At 40.1% G+C, this 19005-nt stretch overlaps 1 protein-coding gene across 5 annotated transcripts; it reads right to left on the bottom strand.

Annotated features, from left to right (window-relative positions):
* Positions 1 to 789: 789 nt before the first annotated feature.
* Positions 790 to 15663, bottom strand: AADAT (aminoadipate aminotransferase). Of its 5 annotated transcripts, none has more exons than XM_068137083.1 (15): positions 15578 to 15663; positions 15118 to 15197; positions 14373 to 14441; positions 12726 to 12894; positions 12382 to 12514; positions 11676 to 11750; positions 10129 to 10338; positions 9569 to 9634; positions 8316 to 8398; positions 6948 to 7044; positions 6318 to 6379; positions 3964 to 4028; positions 3472 to 3578; positions 2733 to 2834; positions 790 to 1710 (listed from the first exon to the last, which is right to left on the bottom strand). In XM_068137083.1, the coding sequence occupies exons 3-15, from the start codon at positions 14437 to 14439 to the stop codon at positions 1669 to 1671; spliced, it is 1278 nt and encodes a 425-aa protein (XP_067993184.1). In that variant the 5' UTR covers positions 14440 to 14441; positions 15118 to 15197; positions 15578 to 15663; the 3' UTR covers positions 790 to 1668. The 5 variants fall into 5 exon arrangements, 3 of the variants coding, with proteins under 3 accessions (XP_067993184.1, XP_067993185.1, XP_067993186.1); XM_068137085.1 differs by lacking the exon at positions 790 to 1710 and adding an exon at positions 1724 to 2385; XR_010987221.1 differs by lacking the exon at positions 3472 to 3578.
* Positions 15664 to 19005: the final 3342 nt, after the last annotated feature.

The raw sequence follows: 19005 nt of genomic DNA, 5'->3' as shown, positions 1-19005 counted from the left end.
ACCAGCTTGCCCGCCGGCCCACCAGCTGCAGCTTCACTCCTATTGCTTACAGGAAAGATCCATGGGGAACCTAAAAATGTGTACTGGGTTCTGGATGAGGTGTGGTGGGACAACAGACCCAGTCCTCTGTTTGCAGGAGAGCAGGAGCAAGTGACTAACAAGTTGGGGGCCATACTAAGTACTCTTGAGTAGGTCTGAGAGGAAAGGTGTCAGATTAGCAAATTGGAGAAAATTAGTCTGACATTCATGTGGATGTGACTAAAAGTTCAAGTAATCTGGGAAGAGGGAAAAGGACTGAGTTTAGATATGCTGCTCATGAAGCTGCAAAATGCAGAGATGGTTTGGATGTGGAAGTAAATTAAAAGGTCTGAGATAGAGATAAATGGTGATGGAGGACTGAGGGCACTGGAATGATGATAGGATAGATGCTGGGAAAGGCAAACATCTGTGCTAGTTTGTTATGACACATGCTATTTATAACTAGGGAGAATGAGAATTATTGCTGGTACCAAAACCATGACTCTCATGAAACTTACAATTATGTAAGATTGTGCCTGGCCCTTACTTGGTTGGGTTACCTGAGCTGCTGAAGGATTGGCTGGACCCTTGAACACAGATTTTTTTCCTTTGAAATGATGAACACTTGCATATAAAGAAACAAGTCACAAAGCAAAATGGGAAGCCTTGAAGAATCTGTACAGTTAAAACCTTATGGAGGTTTTGTACATGTTGACAAGAGTCAGATGTTTGGGAAAATAACGACCAAGAGATCAGAGATTAAACATCGATTTTTTTATTTTGCTTGCTTTGTACATTTGGCAGTGTCATGGTATTGTACATTCTATGTTCCCCTGTTCAGTTACCTACACTCTGTTAAAAAACACATCTGACTGGTCAGCTAAAAGCAGAGAGCAGTTCTATTAGCACATCCACATGCTTTTGCAAACCAGAGACTTTTCTAACACAGGTACACAGTATTTATTCACGCATGAAGTGAAAGGCAGCAATCAGAAAACCTTGTACACGTTAGAGAATGTGCAGCAAGACCCATGCAAACTGCAAGGGGCCTTAGGCTGAATAGTTTGATTTGTAATCACAGCCTAATTTTGGTGGATCAGTTTCAATTTTTAACATCCTTATATCAGTTTTGTCTCACAAAACTTTACCAAAATTAAATACTGATGTTCAGATTTTCAAAACCAGATGCCATACAGCAGGTCAAGAAGGCAAGTGACACACAAAATCAATTCTAACATAGTGTTGGAGGAATGTATCAGTTGGGATTAAGTCACAATGGAGAAGACCACCTCAAGCACAACTTTCTCAGTAACTGATTTCCCTGTTTCCCACCTCAAATGGAAAACAAATCCCAGAAGAAAAATAAATTCAAATATAACAAACCCATGGATTTGGTGGCAAAAAGAACAGTTTGGTTTTGAGTATTTTAAACATTGCTGAATTGGAATAAATGTAGTAATGAAATGTCAAAAAGAAAAAAAAAAGAGGAAAATTGGTTTTCACTCATTTTTTGCTTTTTTTAGCTGAAATGATGTAAGGAAACACCCACTTTATTGTGCTTGCTTTTAAAGTGTTTTGATGAAATCTGAGTATTAATAAATATTTTCTGGAGACAATTTTGATTGCTGCAAGAGCTCCATTTAGCTTTTTTCACAGAGATTCTTTTATAAGGCCAGCCAGTCTCTCGAAGGCCTGCAATGACAGAAACAAAAACAGCTAATGAGTTTTCTGAAACAAAAAAAATATATTGATGTTCAAAGGTTATTTGGAGTTCATATGTCACTAAACAGTTGTATTTTTAATAGATCTAGTGATCCCTGGAAGAATATATCTTTTATTTTAATATAAGGGCCTAGAGGCACCAAAGATGAAAGAAAAGGAAGAACAGTTATGTAGGAAAGCATATAAAAGGTCCAATTTGATTGTCAATAGTATGGTTATGAATTGTTTTTACAAAGAAGAAGGAACAAATAGAAGAAGTACAGAAGAACTGGAAAGGCAATAGAAGCACTTACCTGTTACAAACCTTCGTAACTCAATGAAAATACAACCACAAATACTGAACTGTTTCAAGCAACAGAATCAAACAAGTATTAAATCTGCACATATAAATGTCACTTAATAATTATTCCCACTGATTTTTAAAATGTTTCTAAAATAGACAGGAGACCAGTTCCAGAGAAACTAAATACAACATATATGTCAACTGTATGGAAGAAAAACAATCACAGTATCACAGAAACATTCAGGCTGGAAAAGACCCTCAGGATCACCAAGTCCAATCAATTCTTTTGTACGAAGAACTGACAGTGCACTCACAAACACACACAGAAGAAATCAGGTAATTCAATCTCGGGAATGGAAAGTCTGGAAAATAAAAAGATATGTCATGCCTGCTAATGCAAACAGCGTAACTGACTTTCGTAAAACCTTTATGAACAATGTCCGGGAGTGTGAAGATCTACGTATGTGAGATACACAGAAAAATTGGAAGTGGTCCTAAAAATCTGGTACTTTCCAGGCCATTTTGATATGAATATCTTGCCTAAGAAACAGCCTGTACTGCTTCCAAACTACTGCTCAGTCACCTAAGTACTAAAAAAAACACACTAGCATTCAAGAAAACATATAAGGAGAAAGAGGTAAAAATAAGGAAGCACTGTGATGTGATAAGCTGTTGATAAGAATGTGAAAAACCAAAGAATTTCACTTACCAGATCCATCTGGGCTGGAGTAGAGAGAGAGAAAGAGGCTCTCACGTAAGAACTTGGCTCTGAACTATCAATATTGAATGCTCCTCCAGGAACCAGCAACACCTAAGATAGATAGATTAGCCACCCAGTTATCACCACTTCCACTGTTTTAAAACACTACATTGACTCAAATTTGAGAAGGCTCACTGCTGAAACACTGGTATCAGAAGACGGCATAATATATTTCTTCTCTTCAAAATGAGAAGCCAAAATGATGCAACCAGGAATTGAATTTTTTGTAAAGAAATCAAAGGACTCTTAGGTTCTGGTGACCTAGAATGGTGGGCTACCAGGTCTGGCCTATCATGACAATGTTTAGAAGGTGGTGTGTAGTTTACTCAGTACACAGTTGTTTCAAATTGTAGAAATAAAATCACACTTAATTTATCATATCAGAAAGATACAGTGGGCAGCCATCAGGCATGCAAGTACATGTATTAATATTATATGTATACATGCTGTATATGTGACATTGTACTGTGTATTATAATGGTTTTAAGTAAGCTGATTAAATATCAACATATGAATACAAACATGAAAATATCTTATTAATGAGTCACTATGCAGCAATACCTGACTTTCAAACTCAGTGGTTCCCTTGCTTTATATGTGCATGTACGTGTGGATAGATATGGTAAATTTGTTTTATCTTTGCCCTATTTAATTCTAACATCACAGGCCATTAAACCATAGGTCATACTTCTTTCTGCAAAGCTTTTTCCATGATCAGCTGCTGTGTATCAGAAATACCCTTAATCTTGATCCATAAGAACATGCCAGCAGCAGGAGGGTACCATTCTGCCAAATCTGGAGGAAGTAAAGAGGAGAATCAAGAAAGGTGTCCCACCTTATACTGACATATCACAGATTCAGCCATTAAATTTGGCTATTTCAGACAGAGATTTTGAAGACTGAGACTTTAAACATAAAAGGTTTCAGAACAATGGAGTGTTTTTTGTAGAACTGCTTTACACAGTAATGCCCATCACTATCTCCTTGTCCCACTAGAAGAGCATGAAAACAGCAGCACTAGATAATTTGTCTTAAGCTTAATATTTAATGTCACTGATTTGCTTACAGTGCTTAGCTCTCACTTGAGTCAAGCGATAAACTTCAGTGATTCTTCTTGAACACAAAAATGATAAGTAAGTAGGGAAAAAAACCAGTCGCTAGCTGTGTTGCACTCACTGACCTTTTAACCACCTGTGAGCAGCACTGAGCATCGCATCCCGCTGGGTCCTGTAGAACTCCACCACTCTGAAAGTACATTATCAATTCAAAGTCATGATCTCATAGAGCTTCACAGTCCATTTGTTTCTGAAGACAGAAACAAAGCTTTTCTACTTGAACAACCTAAGTGTACATTTAGTGGAAATATGATCACAGCCTAGATGGGCACAATGCAGTGTGTATAAAATATGTATTGTGTACATAAAATTGCAAATAAAACTTTGTATATGGAACAGAGAAGGTGTAAATGCTTCAGTGTGACTACAACAAAGCACTGATCAACCAGACAGAGGAAATGCTCATGTGGCTGCTTCTTGAACTTTATATATGTCATGTGAATTGTTATCTATATTGTATCCATTCTCTCTGTTGTATCAGTGGATACAAGTCCTGTTAGTATTTACTGCACAAAACAGGCCTATTGAAATAAATTAGATGTCTGCATCTGCAAATGCAAAAGCACAGACTCAGTACTAGTGCATTTGTGTTGAACTTATCGTGTAGAAGGTACACATGGAAATGGTATTTCAAAAGGCAGAAAGCAAGTCATATGACAAACCTGTACCAGTTATTTGACAGCTGCCTATTTTCTAAACTTTTCACATTTTTAGAGAAGCTTCTAAATAATTAAATCTCTTACTGAGGAAAATTAACCCAACCCAAGTTTCAATGTGGACAAGTCTGGTGCAGTAGCTTTTGTTGACATAAAATGAGGCTGATGTGAAACAGGAGACACAAGAGAAATGCCTGATACAGAGATCATAAATCAGATGCAAGTGTGTTCCCATCTCTGTAGAGAAAACATATTTAGTACTTTGCATGGTTTTACATTTGGGTGTTTTTCCACTCTCTGAACCACTAGCTTTGATTTCTGGATGTATTTTATTACACCTGACAAACATGAACATCACCAGAGGCTTATATAGTTTTGGTACTCAGTCTATACCATTATGCACAAAATGGTAAATCTCACTTCCATCACATCATAAATTCTGTTGCAAGGTTTTTTGCTTTTCTGTTGTCATTGTATTTTCATGTTGGAATGAAATTTAAGTGTTCATAAGACTGAAAGTACAGCTGCTCCAAACGACAGGCTAGCTCCTACTTAAAAACATTATCTAACAAGTCAACCTTGTACAAATGAAATCACCTGGAACAGATTTCAATCAGTTGTTGGCCCCATCAATAAGTCACCTGACAACTGAGATTATAAGGTGGTAAAGGGTTGAGCTACCCTACCCCTGCCCTGTTTTCATCAGCTCAAGAAGAAGAAGTTTTCTGGTTTGAGCATTGATGCCTTTTTGCCTATGAAAACAAGGTAAGTGAAGAGAGGCATTTAGTTTGTTGGGTTTTTTTTGCCTAACTGCTCAAGGTTGAGTTAAAGTGTTGTCCAGGTTTCCCTGCACAACTTGCCTGTATGTTGCTAATTCTTAAAACAAGGCAAAAGTAGGGCTGTTGTGTCTGCTTTGTTGGTTTTGTTCTTTTTTTTTTTTTTTAATGCTGGTGCTTACAGTATGGACAACAGGCAAGTGCTCAGGGGACAGAAACGGCTGTTAGTGAAATGTAAGAACTTTTGCCATGCTTTGCTTACATTCCTGTTACAGGCTTATGCAGAGTGTAGCACACTCTCACTGAAGTAGGAAGCTTGGGGTTCTACTGCCATCTGAAATAAAGCACAGATACTCAAGAGAAACTAATTATAATAAATGACAACCAGATGCCTGTCAGTCAGTAAATAAGAAATGCCTTGCTGCGTTAGACTGTAGCCTAGTACTCTGTCTCCAAGAGTGGTGATGCAGGCAATGTTTAGCAAGTGTAGATGAACCTCACTGCTGTCTGTAGGTCTTTCCATCAGGATCCACGATCATTAGATTCGGAATGTTAAAGGGTGAATCACTGCTGAGTTAGTGAGACAAAAAAAATCCCTTTATAGAAATTATGCTTAGTCTTTCTCAATATATTATGTGCTCAGTGATAGCCTTTGCTATAGACCCTACTCATTTAGCAGGGATGAAAATTTTATTCACTGACTTGGAACTCCTGGGAACCTCTTGAGCTCCCTTCAGACCTGTTGGTGGACTGGCAGACTGGCAGTCTTTAGTGACAGGTTATGTGCTCTGACTTGCATGCCTGCAACTTCACAATGAGCTTCTTCGGGGCTCTTGTGTGAATACTGGCAGTCTTGGTGACCTGGCTTATCAATTTGCTCTTATACTGATGCACCTCCTATTACTTGCAGTAAACAGATCAGGTTTTATGCAGGTAAGAAGCAGCAGAATGATAGATGATGGGATTCAGCATGTGGCATGACCCTACCTGTCTATATGCTCCAAGAAACCCTTTTCTCCCCACTGGTGAAGCAGCTGTGATATCATCATCTACAGAAATAAAACACATCATCAGCACCATATTTTGAACAGGACTGTTTTGCAGTCATCAAGAGATACACAGCCTGATGCATTATTCACAATTCCACAGGCAAGTAACTGCACACGGTGTCTCTTGGAGCCTTTTATAAACAGAGGTGGCAACAGACCATTGTAGCCCTGTTACTGCTGTCTCCAAGGATCATGGCAGTGGTTTGTAGTTGGAGCAGGAGGAGGGAAAAATGGATGGAGAGCTCCATATAGCAACTGGGGGGAAAAAAAAAGTATGCTTTACATTGAGATTTTTCAGGTGAACCTACTAGCAAAAGCTAGAAAGTATTTTTAATCTTGATTCTTCAAATTTGAGAGTCAAGGGCATATTAGCTGTGCTTTCCATGCACTGAGATGCTTTTTAGCTCTGGTTGTAATTTCTGTGGTGGTCTCTCTTCCTTTGGCAGAATCAACAATATATGCTTTTTTAATTAAAAAACTGCAAAAGTGCAAAGCTGTTTGTGGTTTCTTATTACATGGAATATATTATCTTTTCTAAATAAAATTGAATTGGCAGCTTGGTACTTGCCTGTGTGAAGGTGCTGGTGTGCATTGTTGAAACCTGAATATGTAGAACAACTCTGTCGATAAGAGGTTTGGGACCTGTCAGAAAACCTATTCTTAACCTAGAGGAGGAGGGGAAAAAAATTACTACAAAAATGCAACATGTTAATCTTTGGTGAGTTATGGTTTAACTTATGACTAGAAAAATGTGTGACCATTTTATTGATATTTTAATATTTTATGCATTTAAGATTATCTGTATCTTAATACTGCCCTGAGCCTCAGGCTTATGCAACTTAAAAGCCAAGCAGTGAAGCCAAGAAATAAAAACGTTTAAGGGTGTTTAATGCTTATAGTAGCTTCTTAGTTCTGAGACTTCAGGGCATATCCTACATTTGTAAGCTTTCCTCTGCAACCATAAAGATTACATGAATCAAAGGGAGGGAAATATAGGATTTCACAAAATGAAAACCCATGAATGCTAAGGCTTTATGAAAAGCAGATGGGAAGTAGCAAACTGTTTTATCCTTTCATTCTCTTGCAGTGCTGCAGAATGAATGGAATTTAGATTGATCAACTAGATTCTTAATTCATGTTTCAATTCTTATGAACCGCCTTTATGTATTGGCTCAAGTTTTTCTTTGAAGCAAAACAGAACCACTAAACTCACATGTGTCTTTGACAAAGATAAAATTGCATCATGCTTTTTTTGCAGTGTCACTTCTGAAAGTGTAATTGCACATAGCATCATGTTGTGCCCTCGCTTTTTTCAGGAATGGGGTCATAATCCACTAGCTGTCAGTGCAGAATACACATTACTTTTTTATATCCATTAGGATAATACATAAAAGCAAGTTAGAAATCAAATATACGTTGAGTTGTGTGAAATGGCAACCAGACAGCTTAGTGTTTCAGGCAGGTGAAAACAACCTGAAAGGACTGTAAGGCTAGAAGATGAGAGATCAGTATAGCCCCATGAACACCTTATGGAGATGGATGCCATCATTTTGATTCTATATTCCAAGTTCAGGGAGTAAGCTGGAATGGTAGGAGAGAGAGAGAAATGGAAAAAGAAGAGAGAAAAGCTCCTAGGAGTTGCTGGAACAGAACTGGAATCCAGCATCTGTCTTTCTGCTCACGTGGTGTCTGCAAGAATAGGTTGCCCAGGGAGAGTAGCTTAACTATAAGCATCAGAAGATAAACAGTATCTAGAAGTAAATGACTGCCAAGAGATGACATGAAAGTGAGCAGACTGAGAAAAGCTGTAGACACCAAAGTACATGTCAGAGATGGATAGGTATTAGATGAAAAAGCACTATGACATATGCATGAAGTGTTAAGTCTTCTGCCTTAACTGAACAGGCAGAGCTGAGCAGTCTGAAGCTGGCCTTACCCAGATGACAGAATTTTAGAGAAAGAGTCAGTCCTGATAACTCGGCCGTCCACATCCATTGAGAGGAAAGTTGGAGCCCACGGCTTGGGGGAAAGGTGAAAAAACAAAATTCAAGGTGCAAGTAAAAGTGAGGGAATTATTTTCTTAACTGTAAGTCAATTAATTTCTTAAGAGTTTTTATAATAAGTATTTTACAGATGTGCATTCCAAGGCAAAAAATGCTGTAACTTGCCGACAAGTGATTGTTTAGGTTAACTGAGATGTGATTACAATATTAGATGAAAGTCATTGAGAAATCAACCTTGTTATTTTTTGATGCTTAGCCCACTGTTCAGCATACTAGTGTCCAGTTCAAGTTTTGGTATGATGCCATCAGTAAGAGAGAGAAATAACTGCTCAACCAAGATACATTTTTTTATGCAGTAAACAGATACTGTAATTTCTAAGATAAGAACCTGTAGCTTTGAGTTTTATCTTAAGGATATCAGAAGATACAACCAAATTTTGAGTTCAACATGTTTTATCCTTAATTCTTCTTTTACACCCTCTCCCCTTGCAGTCTAACAAAGCTCCACAATGCTATTCAATGAGTAAATGAAGTAGGTTTATTGCTTCCTCCCATAAAAACATATTTCGACATAAAAATACTGACCTGTAGCTTTAGCAATGTTTTACTACTTTGAGACCAGTTTTTATGCCTGAAGTTAGGTATTTTTGTAGACTGCAACTGTAGATCCATGTGTTGAAGACAAGTCAACACTCGTCTGCTACCCATTTGGGGAAATTTCCATGAAGAAGGGAAGCTGCCTATCCTGTAGTAGTATTTGTGGTATCTGAGACAACTCTCTCAGGTATTCCAAAAGGCAAAGGTGGCATCAAAATGGAATACAGTAGACTGGGAGTACGCAGTCTTCCACTGAATGGAAGAAGAGACTGGGCTGAAAGGTACATTTAGAGGCTGATTTGAGTGCTGCTTTGATGGCATACTTGTTTTGCTCTGGAGGCAAAGTCTTTGCCATTGTCTATTAAACAAAATTTTGTGCTGTATATGGCTTGACAAATTTGAACCACTGATTAACAGCACTGATGCAATAAAATACTTGAAAGGAGACAACTAAAAGCAGCACAGGCTGTGAGGCCTACAACTACCTTAGCAGGACATGAAGGAGGAGTATGCAGGGAGATCCACAACTCAAACTTTTGTTCTTTCTTGGACCAGAAAAGGTTACTAAGAAGAATGGAAGGCAAATTACCTTTTCAAACTGAAGAAAGTAGTAAGGATCATCTTCTATTATAAGGAAATCATACTGTCTTGCCAGCTAAAGAAATCAATAAAAAGTAAATGATTTGTTAAAATATGACAACACTGTAAGTTGACTTCTTCCTATACTCTAGGCCCTATTACCAGGACCATATTATGATCCTATGGCTTGCTCATCAGCTATATACAAGGTCCTGTCATGAACAACTTTCGAATGCCCAATTTAGACATAAAGCAACTCTAACAGTAAATGTGGTTCCTGCAGTACAAGGACACATGTATATAACTGAAAGTCTGTTCCATGTGGTGTTTGAAACCATGAAGAAAACTTGCATTTATTTCCAGTTTGAAGCTCCTGGCAAAGACACCAGCTAACAAAGGGCTACTGTTGCAAAACCAATTTATCTAATGCATAGCCCATCTCTGAAGAGTTGTTATGAAAGATGTTCTGCTAGAAACAAGTACTAGGAAGAATGTCTACCAGACCAGTAATGGGCCCAAATACATTTATCCATTTACACATACAAAGTTCAGGAGGCCCCAGCTACATACCTCGTAAATCTCCTTCTTGCGCTCTGCAGTCAGAGAGTTTCCAGTTGGGTTGCATCCATTAGGAATAGTGTACAGGAATTTGGGAAGGTTGTGGCTACGATTTTTTACATCATCTGAGCTCCAAGCAGATAGAATTTCCTTTAGAGCTTTTGGAATAATGCCGTGTTGGTCACTCGGAACGTTGATGATATTACAGCCCAAAGGTCTCAGCTGTTGATTGGTGGAACAAAACTGTCATCCCATAATTCAGAGATCTTCCTTTTGTCATTGGCACTGTTAAATTTCATTAATATGACATCTTTCTGGCTTAATAGATATCTCACTCTACTTGCATGTGATTCAAAATAAAGTTCTGCCTAAATTTACTGTGAAGCTTGTCTGACTTTCCACATTACTCTTTATTTGCCCTACTGAGCCAACTGAAAAGAAATAGGTAGCTCCGATACATCCATCTACTGCTCTTCTCTAGGAAACCACACATGGTTTTGCAAGCAGGAAAACACTTTGTGAATTTGAGCAGCGTTCCCTCAGGACTCCTAATGCTCTTGCCATACACTGTAAGTTTATAGTACCTTCATTTCCTGCTGGCAATCTACACTCTACTTCATTGGAATCACAGAATTATTGAGGCTGGCATAGACCTCTGAGTTTGTCAAGTCCAGCCTATGACCTAATACCACTGCACTGACTAGACCTGAAGTCACAGAACTCTAAGTCTACTCTTCACTAATAACGGGCAAAGCAGCTGTTCTCAATAGATGTATTCAGTGATACAAAAGAGAATGAAATAATGCTACAGCAATATGGACAAAAAAAGAGATAAAATGCCAACAAAAAAGTATGCTGTTTCCCTTCTTTGGAATTTCAATTTCCATCATGTGGCACTCTGTATTTTTATGTAAAAATGCAAGTTGCTGCACTGACAAAGTATAATTGATTAGACAAGATATGTTCAAACTTGGCACAGCAAACAATAACAAAATAGCTTTTGATACAAGGTGAGCCTAGACTGACATTGTGGAGTAGTATTTATTCTAACCCGTCTTAGGCATTTTAAGATGACACTGCACACTGATTAAGTTACTTTTCAGAACTAAATTTTGCTATTTTTTGATAGTTCTCAGTAATTCTCACCTTTGTATTCCTGGGCCTATTCCAATGTTACGCTATTTATAGTCATGGTGTAATCAGACCATGAAGTACTTGAGGTGAATGTGCTGACAAGTTGAAACACCCACTTGTTATAAATTTGCTTCAGCCTGACTAGGTTGTGATGGTTTTCTCGCCAATACCAAATGTGATCTTAGCCTTTGAACGAACTAGGATTTGGAAGAACTTCTGTCCTGGTAATAGCTTTTATAGAACTTTCAGTGGAAAAGCTTGTATGAATTAATATACTTGAACTAATCTAAAACTTAATTCTTAAGTATGCTTTGACAGTAAATAGAGACAGTGTACAGATTAGCAGTGTGCAGATTAGGTAATAAATTGCTGTTGTTTACTTCAAATGTAACATTCTCAACATTCTGTAGCTGAGGAATACTTACAGCTGCTAGTGTACCAGAGTATGTAGGTGCATCCAGAAGGATGTTGTCCCCAGGATTAATAAGCATTTCGAACACCTATAAAATAATAGAATCTATTGTAGAAAGATTGTGGCCTTCTTGTACACATACTTCTGACTACTTAGTGGGATTAAAAGTCTTGATCAGACTTTAGTAATTCCCTAACCGTTTCATTATGTTCTTTGTGAGAAAAATCAATTAATAGATGAAAAAAATTCTGCTCTAGAGCTAAATGAAGCTAGGTAGTTGGCTAGAGAAGATCAGCTTGAAATGGGAAGACAGTGCTGTATAATATAATAGAAACAGTAGTTCAGTTACAGAAAGGATCAGCTAACCAGCAAGAGCAGACTGGAAAGGACAACTAGTTAAAGAACTCTAACATAATTAGAATTCAGTTATGGTAAAGCAAATAACACACCAGTGTACTTACTAGTGCACTGCTTGAATAACATTAAATGTTATCTTACAGTACTTTTTCTGACATGCTCTTTGGTTTACCTGAACATTCAAGCAGTCCTGAAAGACTATACTGCCACACCAGTTTTACTTCAGATCAAGACACATATTTAACAAAGTACCCTGTGTATAGTTACATTTTCACACTTAATGCTGAATACAATTGAACTGATGAAAGAACAAACCTCTCTCTGAAATAAATGCTTTTAACATATGAAGCTTTTAGTCTTACTTTACACAAGCCTTCCTGGCTTCCAGTTGTGACACACACATCCATTTGTCCTTGCTCAGGACTGTAGTTGGCTGTGGGGGGATTATGTAGATGCTTCTGGAAATCCTTTAGCCAAGACAATAGCTCTGGAATCCTGAAACATCAATAAAATAAGGTGTATCTAACATCTTACATAGGATGAAGCTAGGCAGTTCTCTAAATCGCTGCCAAATCTAGTGCAAGGTCCTGATTTCACCTGTCATGCAGAGACTTAGATGCTGATTTTATGACTGCTTTATCAAATGATGAGATTTTATGATCCCTTGATTCTGAGATCTTGAAGTACAAGCAGCTGTGACAAATACCCTGCTGAGGCTGAGTACTGGAGAGCTCTCTTCATCAGATCTTCCCCAATTTCAATATCAGTTCCATGTCCAATGGCAACAGTAACCCTCTTAAATGGAAAAAGATTAGGGTTTGGTGCCCCTCCAGCCAGAGAGATGAGAGATGGAGGAGACTTCTGCATCAATTCAGCTAGAGAAAAAGGAAAATACCTTGATTACAATTTGGTTATTGTGACACTGATCATATCCTTTAGCTAGTATGTAATAACTGTCCAGAGAAGTTGGTTCTGTTTTTCATTGTATTTAAAATTATTTTAAAAGCTTTCATCTGGACTGTCCTAATATCACAAAAAAAACCTTTTTCTGTGAGTGGTGTCTTTAAAGCTTCAAGACTTGAAAATCTTAATCTTCTGTTCAGACTGACTTGGTATGATTGTGGTTTTTGTGTGCTCAGTTTCACTGTTGCTGGTGTGGCAGTAATGCAGCAACACTGATAGTTATATATAGATATATATGATTATAGCTATTCCGTAAGGGAGTGGGAATGTTTGTGGTAGCCTAGCTGCAGTAGCAGAGGCACTTTGTAAATAATTCACTATAAAGAAAATGTTAGTAACTCTTGCTTTGGAGTCAGTTTCACAATCATTCAATTGGTGCAGTGCAAACTGGACCAAAATCCAGCAAGGGTACTTGATTGCATTAAACCTAACAGCTCACAATATGGCATTCAAACTGGCTTGACCATTTTACATCAGATAAGAGAAGACAGATGACACCAGATCAGGCTTACAGCCTCCCATTGTTGAGTTTATTCTCCACTACTTATTAGCAAGCAAATAAGCATGGGGAGTTAATTCAGCTCAGTGATATAGGTCATGTCTGTGAGTTTTGGTCTGGTAAGGAGATTTGTCATCAAAACAGCTGTGCTACTTAATATTTATGATGCTTATCACTTGAGAAAGTAGAGACTGGCTAGAGTGAATCAGTTGATGTAGCTGTACCTGTATGAAGCATTTTAAAGTGGAACAGCAAATGCAAGCCCCTTACCAAGAGAGGAAATATACACCACTAGGTAAGCCTTCAGGGGTCAATCTCCTACACTGATTCTGTCAGGTCCCTGGAGGTTTCAACTATGTAAACAAGTAGGCAGCTAACCTTTTGTCTGTTACACAGAAGACTAAGATTAAGCCTAAAGATAGTCTAATACAGAAAAGAAAGTGTAGTAATACTGAGAGGGTGAGGGTGGTGAGGAACTGGACATGTACAGGATACAGGAAAGCTAGGTGAAAAGAAACATTGTGCTAGGACTGAATTCCAAGACACTAGCAGTTCCTTGTTTCACGGCAACCAGTATAAATTCAGCAGCAAACTATGCCAAAAGCCCTACCTCCAGAGGCAGTAGCAGAGATTTTTCACACACAGAGAAGTGACAATATTTCTTCTATTTGGATGGGTTTCTGAAATGGTTTAAAGCTCTTAACTTTTTTATACCTGCTTGGTATCTCAACTTGACAGAAGTCAATGCAGTTAACTGGCCCTGCTGGTTAGGTTACAGCATAGTTTTCTTCCAAATCTTTACAAATGTTTCAGCACTAATAATATCCTAGCAAAGTCAGAATGTAAAATGATGTTCTCCAGAGAACCTGGAAACATCAGGGCTATACTCACTCAGAAGTCTTATTGGAGATGCTTTTCTTGCTGCACTCACAGTGGTGATGAATCGAGAGTAATTCATATCTATAAAGAAAGAGTAATTAGTTGGACATGAAGCTGGAAAAGTGAATAGAAACCCCAGTGGTTTTGGTATGTGCATCTCCCACAACTAATGCTTTTAATTTGCCACCTTTGTAGATGTGCTCTATAATAAACTGCCAACTTGTGTGAAAGAAGGAGACTTACTAACTTTCTCACTGTTAGAAGCTTTCCCACTAGTTAAGGCACTTAGACCGTGCAACATATATTAAAAATCAATGCTGGAATTTTTCTGAACTGAAGAAAAAGCTTTTTACTTTGTGCTGTCTCCCAGTGTGGCTGGCACTCTGAGATTAGGCCAGATGCTGCTGTTCTGACCAACACAAACAGCAGCACAGCCTTGATCTGGGGAATTTGTTGGTGTGCCAGTGAACAGGAGTAAGTCCCTTTTTCCCTCCGTCCACTGCCAGTGGTAGAATTTTAAAGGCAGGTAACAAACTTGGAGATCTGACAGATCTTAAGCAATCATCAGCTCCTTTTAAATGATAATCTATATTTAGTTGTATTAGGAATTGCATTTAACGTGCTGTAACAATTGCAAGCTATCACTGAGACACTTGTCAAATTAGAGGTGCCTTTGTTGTTTTTTTTTTGTTACGGTGGATAATTAACAATGTCTTTCAAAATGGTTCGTATTAGTGTTCTTTTCCTTCCCTTTTACCTGCTGCCTGCAAAGCTTCAGTGGACACTGAACTGCAGTCCTCCGGGATGTCTCAATGCCTCTTACAGAAAAGCCATCTCCTTCATAAGGGTGGAAAGACAGGAAAGAAATGAAGGGCAAAGAGTCCCTGTTTTGACTATCCCTTCCAAGTATTCTTCTATTGGGTTCACAAAGAAGAATCCACTAGTAACCATAGCAACACGCATGTGCTGGCAGTTATTAAAACTGATCTGTCGAGCAAGGCTTCTTCAAAAAAGCCGAGCACCTCATGCTTTCTAAAAATCCCGTTCCTAACTTTCCTCGCCCTGCTGCGCGTTGCCTCCAGCAGAGGCACGCCGAGGCCCTGCTCCAGAGAGATGGCTGTAGCCCAAGGCTGGCTGGGGCTGCCTTTCAGGAGTCCCGAGCCAGTGCCTTGCCCCCCTCCCTGAGGCGATTCCCCAGTCACCCCGCTGTTGCCCACCTTCTCGGCCGGCACGGAGTCCCTAGGCCCACCCCGACCGACGCAGCCTAACCCGACCAGCTTCCACTCCTCGCCGCGGGATGCCGCCCTGTGGTGGGAGGCACCGCCTCCTCCTACAGCCTCCCAGGGCGGCGTGGATAGCGCCAGCCGCGAGCCTGTAGGGCAGCACCGGCCACCCTGCCACCCCGCCCGCTCTGTGCCTGCGCAGATGGGCGTCGGGGAGGCCCCAGAGTGCCGCACGGGGCGATAGGCCATCCTGGGCAGCGGGCCGCAGCCGAGCCTGGGCGCTGCAGCCGACAGAAGCTGCGGCCGAGTGGGTCCGGTTGCTGCAGCCAGCCCGGCCGCGAGCGGCGCTCGGCTGCATTTGGCTGAGCGGATTTGAGCGCCGGTCCTGTGTAAAAGCCGTAAAACGGGCAGCTGCCCCCTCGGTTCCGTCTGTGTAATGTCCTTGAGCGAGGGCTGGGGCTCGATAGGAGCGGGAAGAGGGGAGACAGCCGAGCAAAGGGCACTGCGGCGCACCGGGCAGCCCCAGGCTGCAGCGTGGATGTGCAGCGAGCAACCGGGCAAAATCAGCGTTGTCAGTGGGGAATGCGAAACCTCTTGTCGTTTTCCTTTCGTCTAGAAGGATGCGCTAGTGGACCTGATATGTTTGGTCAATACAACAGACTTTAACTGGGATGATTAGTTTAGAAATTGCTAAAAAGAGGTGGCACCGTGGAGCAGAACTAAACCTGGTATTGTCTTGCAGACCTCACTAGGGCAGCTATAAGTAATGGGAGGTATCCGTTCCTTGTGGTCTAAACTTCATAAAGCTGCAGCAGAACAGTCATTCTGCTTCCACCACTTGTTGGGCCGTATTTTTCTGGAGCCACATGGGTCGGAGACACTTGCATTTGATAAAGCACAGCAGACATATTCTTGGTTTTCAACTGCTTCATATTCTAATGCACTTAATTATTTTTCCACTAAACCTCTGCTGTAAAAAGGAAGAAATGTTTAGATTGAAATTTGAAGTGAAGCATTTGAAAGTAAATTTTTTTCACAGCTGACCTTAAAGATTGTCTACTTCCAACCCCTTTGCCATGGGCAGGGACATCTTCCACTAGAGCAGGTTGCCCAAGGCCCCATCCAGCCTGGTCCTGAACACTTCCAGGGATGGGGCATCCACAACTACTTTGGGCAATCTGTTCCAGAGTCTCACCACCCTCACTGTAAAGAATTTATTCCTTATAACTTATTAAATCTGCCGTCAGTTTGAAATTGTTACTCTTTGTCCTATTACTACACTCCCTGATATGAAGTCCCTCCCTAGCTTTCTTGTAGTCTTCCTTCAGATATTGAAATGCTGCTATAAGGTCTCCCTGGAGCCTTCTCTTCCAGATTGAACACCTCTCTCAGCCTGTGTTCATGGGAGAGGTGCTTTAGCCTTCTGGCTAATCTTCATAGCCATCCTCTGGATCTGCTCAAGATCAGAACTGGATGCAGTTCACCACAGGTGTCTCAATGAAGCAGGGCAGAAAGGGAGAGAATCATCTCCATTGACCTGCTGGCCCCATGTTTCTTGATGCAGCCCAGGATGTGACTGACTTTCAGGGCAGCAAGGACATGTTGGGTCATACTCAGTTTTTTGTCCACCAACATCCCCAAGTCCTTCTTTGCAGGTCCTTTCTCAATCCACTCATCACCCAGCCTGTGTTTGTACTTGGGATCACCTAAACCCATATGCAGGACCTTGCACTTGGTATTAACTTCATGAGGTTCACATGGGCCTACCTCTCAAGCCTGACAGAATCCCTCTGGATGACTTCCCTCCTGTATGTTGACTGCACTGCACGTCTGGGTGATGTTGGTAAACTTGCTGTGAGAAGTTGTAGTATTTGGCTTTCACAAGGGGCATTGCTGGGGACCATGGGGTTCGGTCTTTAAGCTGATTGGAGTGTTGTTAGTCTGTATTGTGTGGGATGTGTATTGGGAGAGAAAGGTGAGGCTTCGAGTTGTCTGAAGATTGGCCAGGTCAAAAGTGCAAGTTTTGTCCCAGCCCTGATAGAGAGGGGAGGGAGCGTGGGATTTGTGGAGCTATGTATGAATATGCATGTTTGATGTCTGTATAAGCTCAACTCGTGTTGATATGGTGTGCCTCTAGCAAACCTGCTATGTGCCCAGCGCTGTTTTTGCCTTTTTATAACCAATTTATTATAAAAGAATTTAGCAGTGAGCTCGTTTCTCACATTGCTGAGAGTGCCCTCAATCCCATTTTCCATGTCACTGGCAAAGATGTTAAATGGCCCAATAACGACCCCAGAGAAACACTGTTTCTCACTGTTCTCCATGTGAACATCAAGCTGTTGAGCGTAACTATCATGCCAATTCCTTATCTACTGAGTTGTCCATCTGTCAAATCCATGTTTCTCCAATGTGGCGACAAGGGTGCTGGAGGATCCTATTAAATGCTTTGCAAAGAAAGGCAGTATCAATTATTTTGACATGCCCTCTCCTATCTGGATGTTACATACTCTGTTTGTGCAACATGTGACCGTAACTGCTACTACGTAGATCCAGAGACACAGCTTTGGACTTCAGGACTGTAGGGCTCCTGTTGTCCTTGTTCCTGAGTGCAAAATGAAAGAGTGATTTAAATATAAACTGGTTTGAAAAAACAGTGCAAGGATGTGCAAAATCAGGCATGCTGTGCAATATCTACATTTTCCTAGTTAGCTTGGAGGCTGGCGAGTAAAAGTGTTGAAAGGGATGAACAATGCAGTGTTTCTAGGCTTCAAATCATCCGACTTTAAGGTGTCCGGTGCTTAAAGCACTGGCTCCATATGAAGTCTGCACAAGGCAAAGCTGAGGTATGAGAGCAAAATGGCTCTAGAAAAGTGAGGAGGCACAGTAACAAGACACCTTTTTTTCCACTTTAATTTGGGTGACTGCAGTATTCAAATGTGATGAAGAGCCCCATAATTAGATGGAATGGATTAAAGTAGAAATGGAGTTCCTTCCTAGTTTGTGGTGTAGATGAGGAAGGATGATTTGTGAATGCTGTTACACTGAAAATCAAATTTCATGCTAACTTCCATGGCCTGTAAGAAGAACACTGGTTATATTGACTGTGTCTTTAAACAGCCACAAATGGAGAGATACCAAACTTCTGTGTAGAGCTGGCTGTAAAATCACAGATTGAATTTGAGCCAGCTTTTGTGTAATCTTGTTTGTTCATTTCTGGGCTGTCAGTGTTGCAAATCGTGGCACAGACCAATGCCCAGAAATGTCAAAAGAATGATTTCCATTGATATCTGTGGGCTTTGTCTGGTCTCCTAGTCAGTAATGGTGTCATTCTACTGAAACAAATTGAGGAAGATAAAAATAAAATTAAAAAAAAAAAAAAAAAAAGAAAATTAGAATGTGTACAAATGTTTGGATGCTTATCC

This window comes from Melanerpes formicivorus, unplaced genomic scaffold, assembly GCF_026170545.1.
Source record: "Melanerpes formicivorus ecotype bairdi unplaced genomic scaffold, bMelFor1.0.p_v2 SCAF_4, whole genome shotgun sequence".
Taxonomy (NCBI): domain Eukaryota; kingdom Metazoa; phylum Chordata; class Aves; order Piciformes; family Picidae; genus Melanerpes; species Melanerpes formicivorus.
This window is presented reverse-complemented; position numbering and strand designations above follow the sequence as displayed.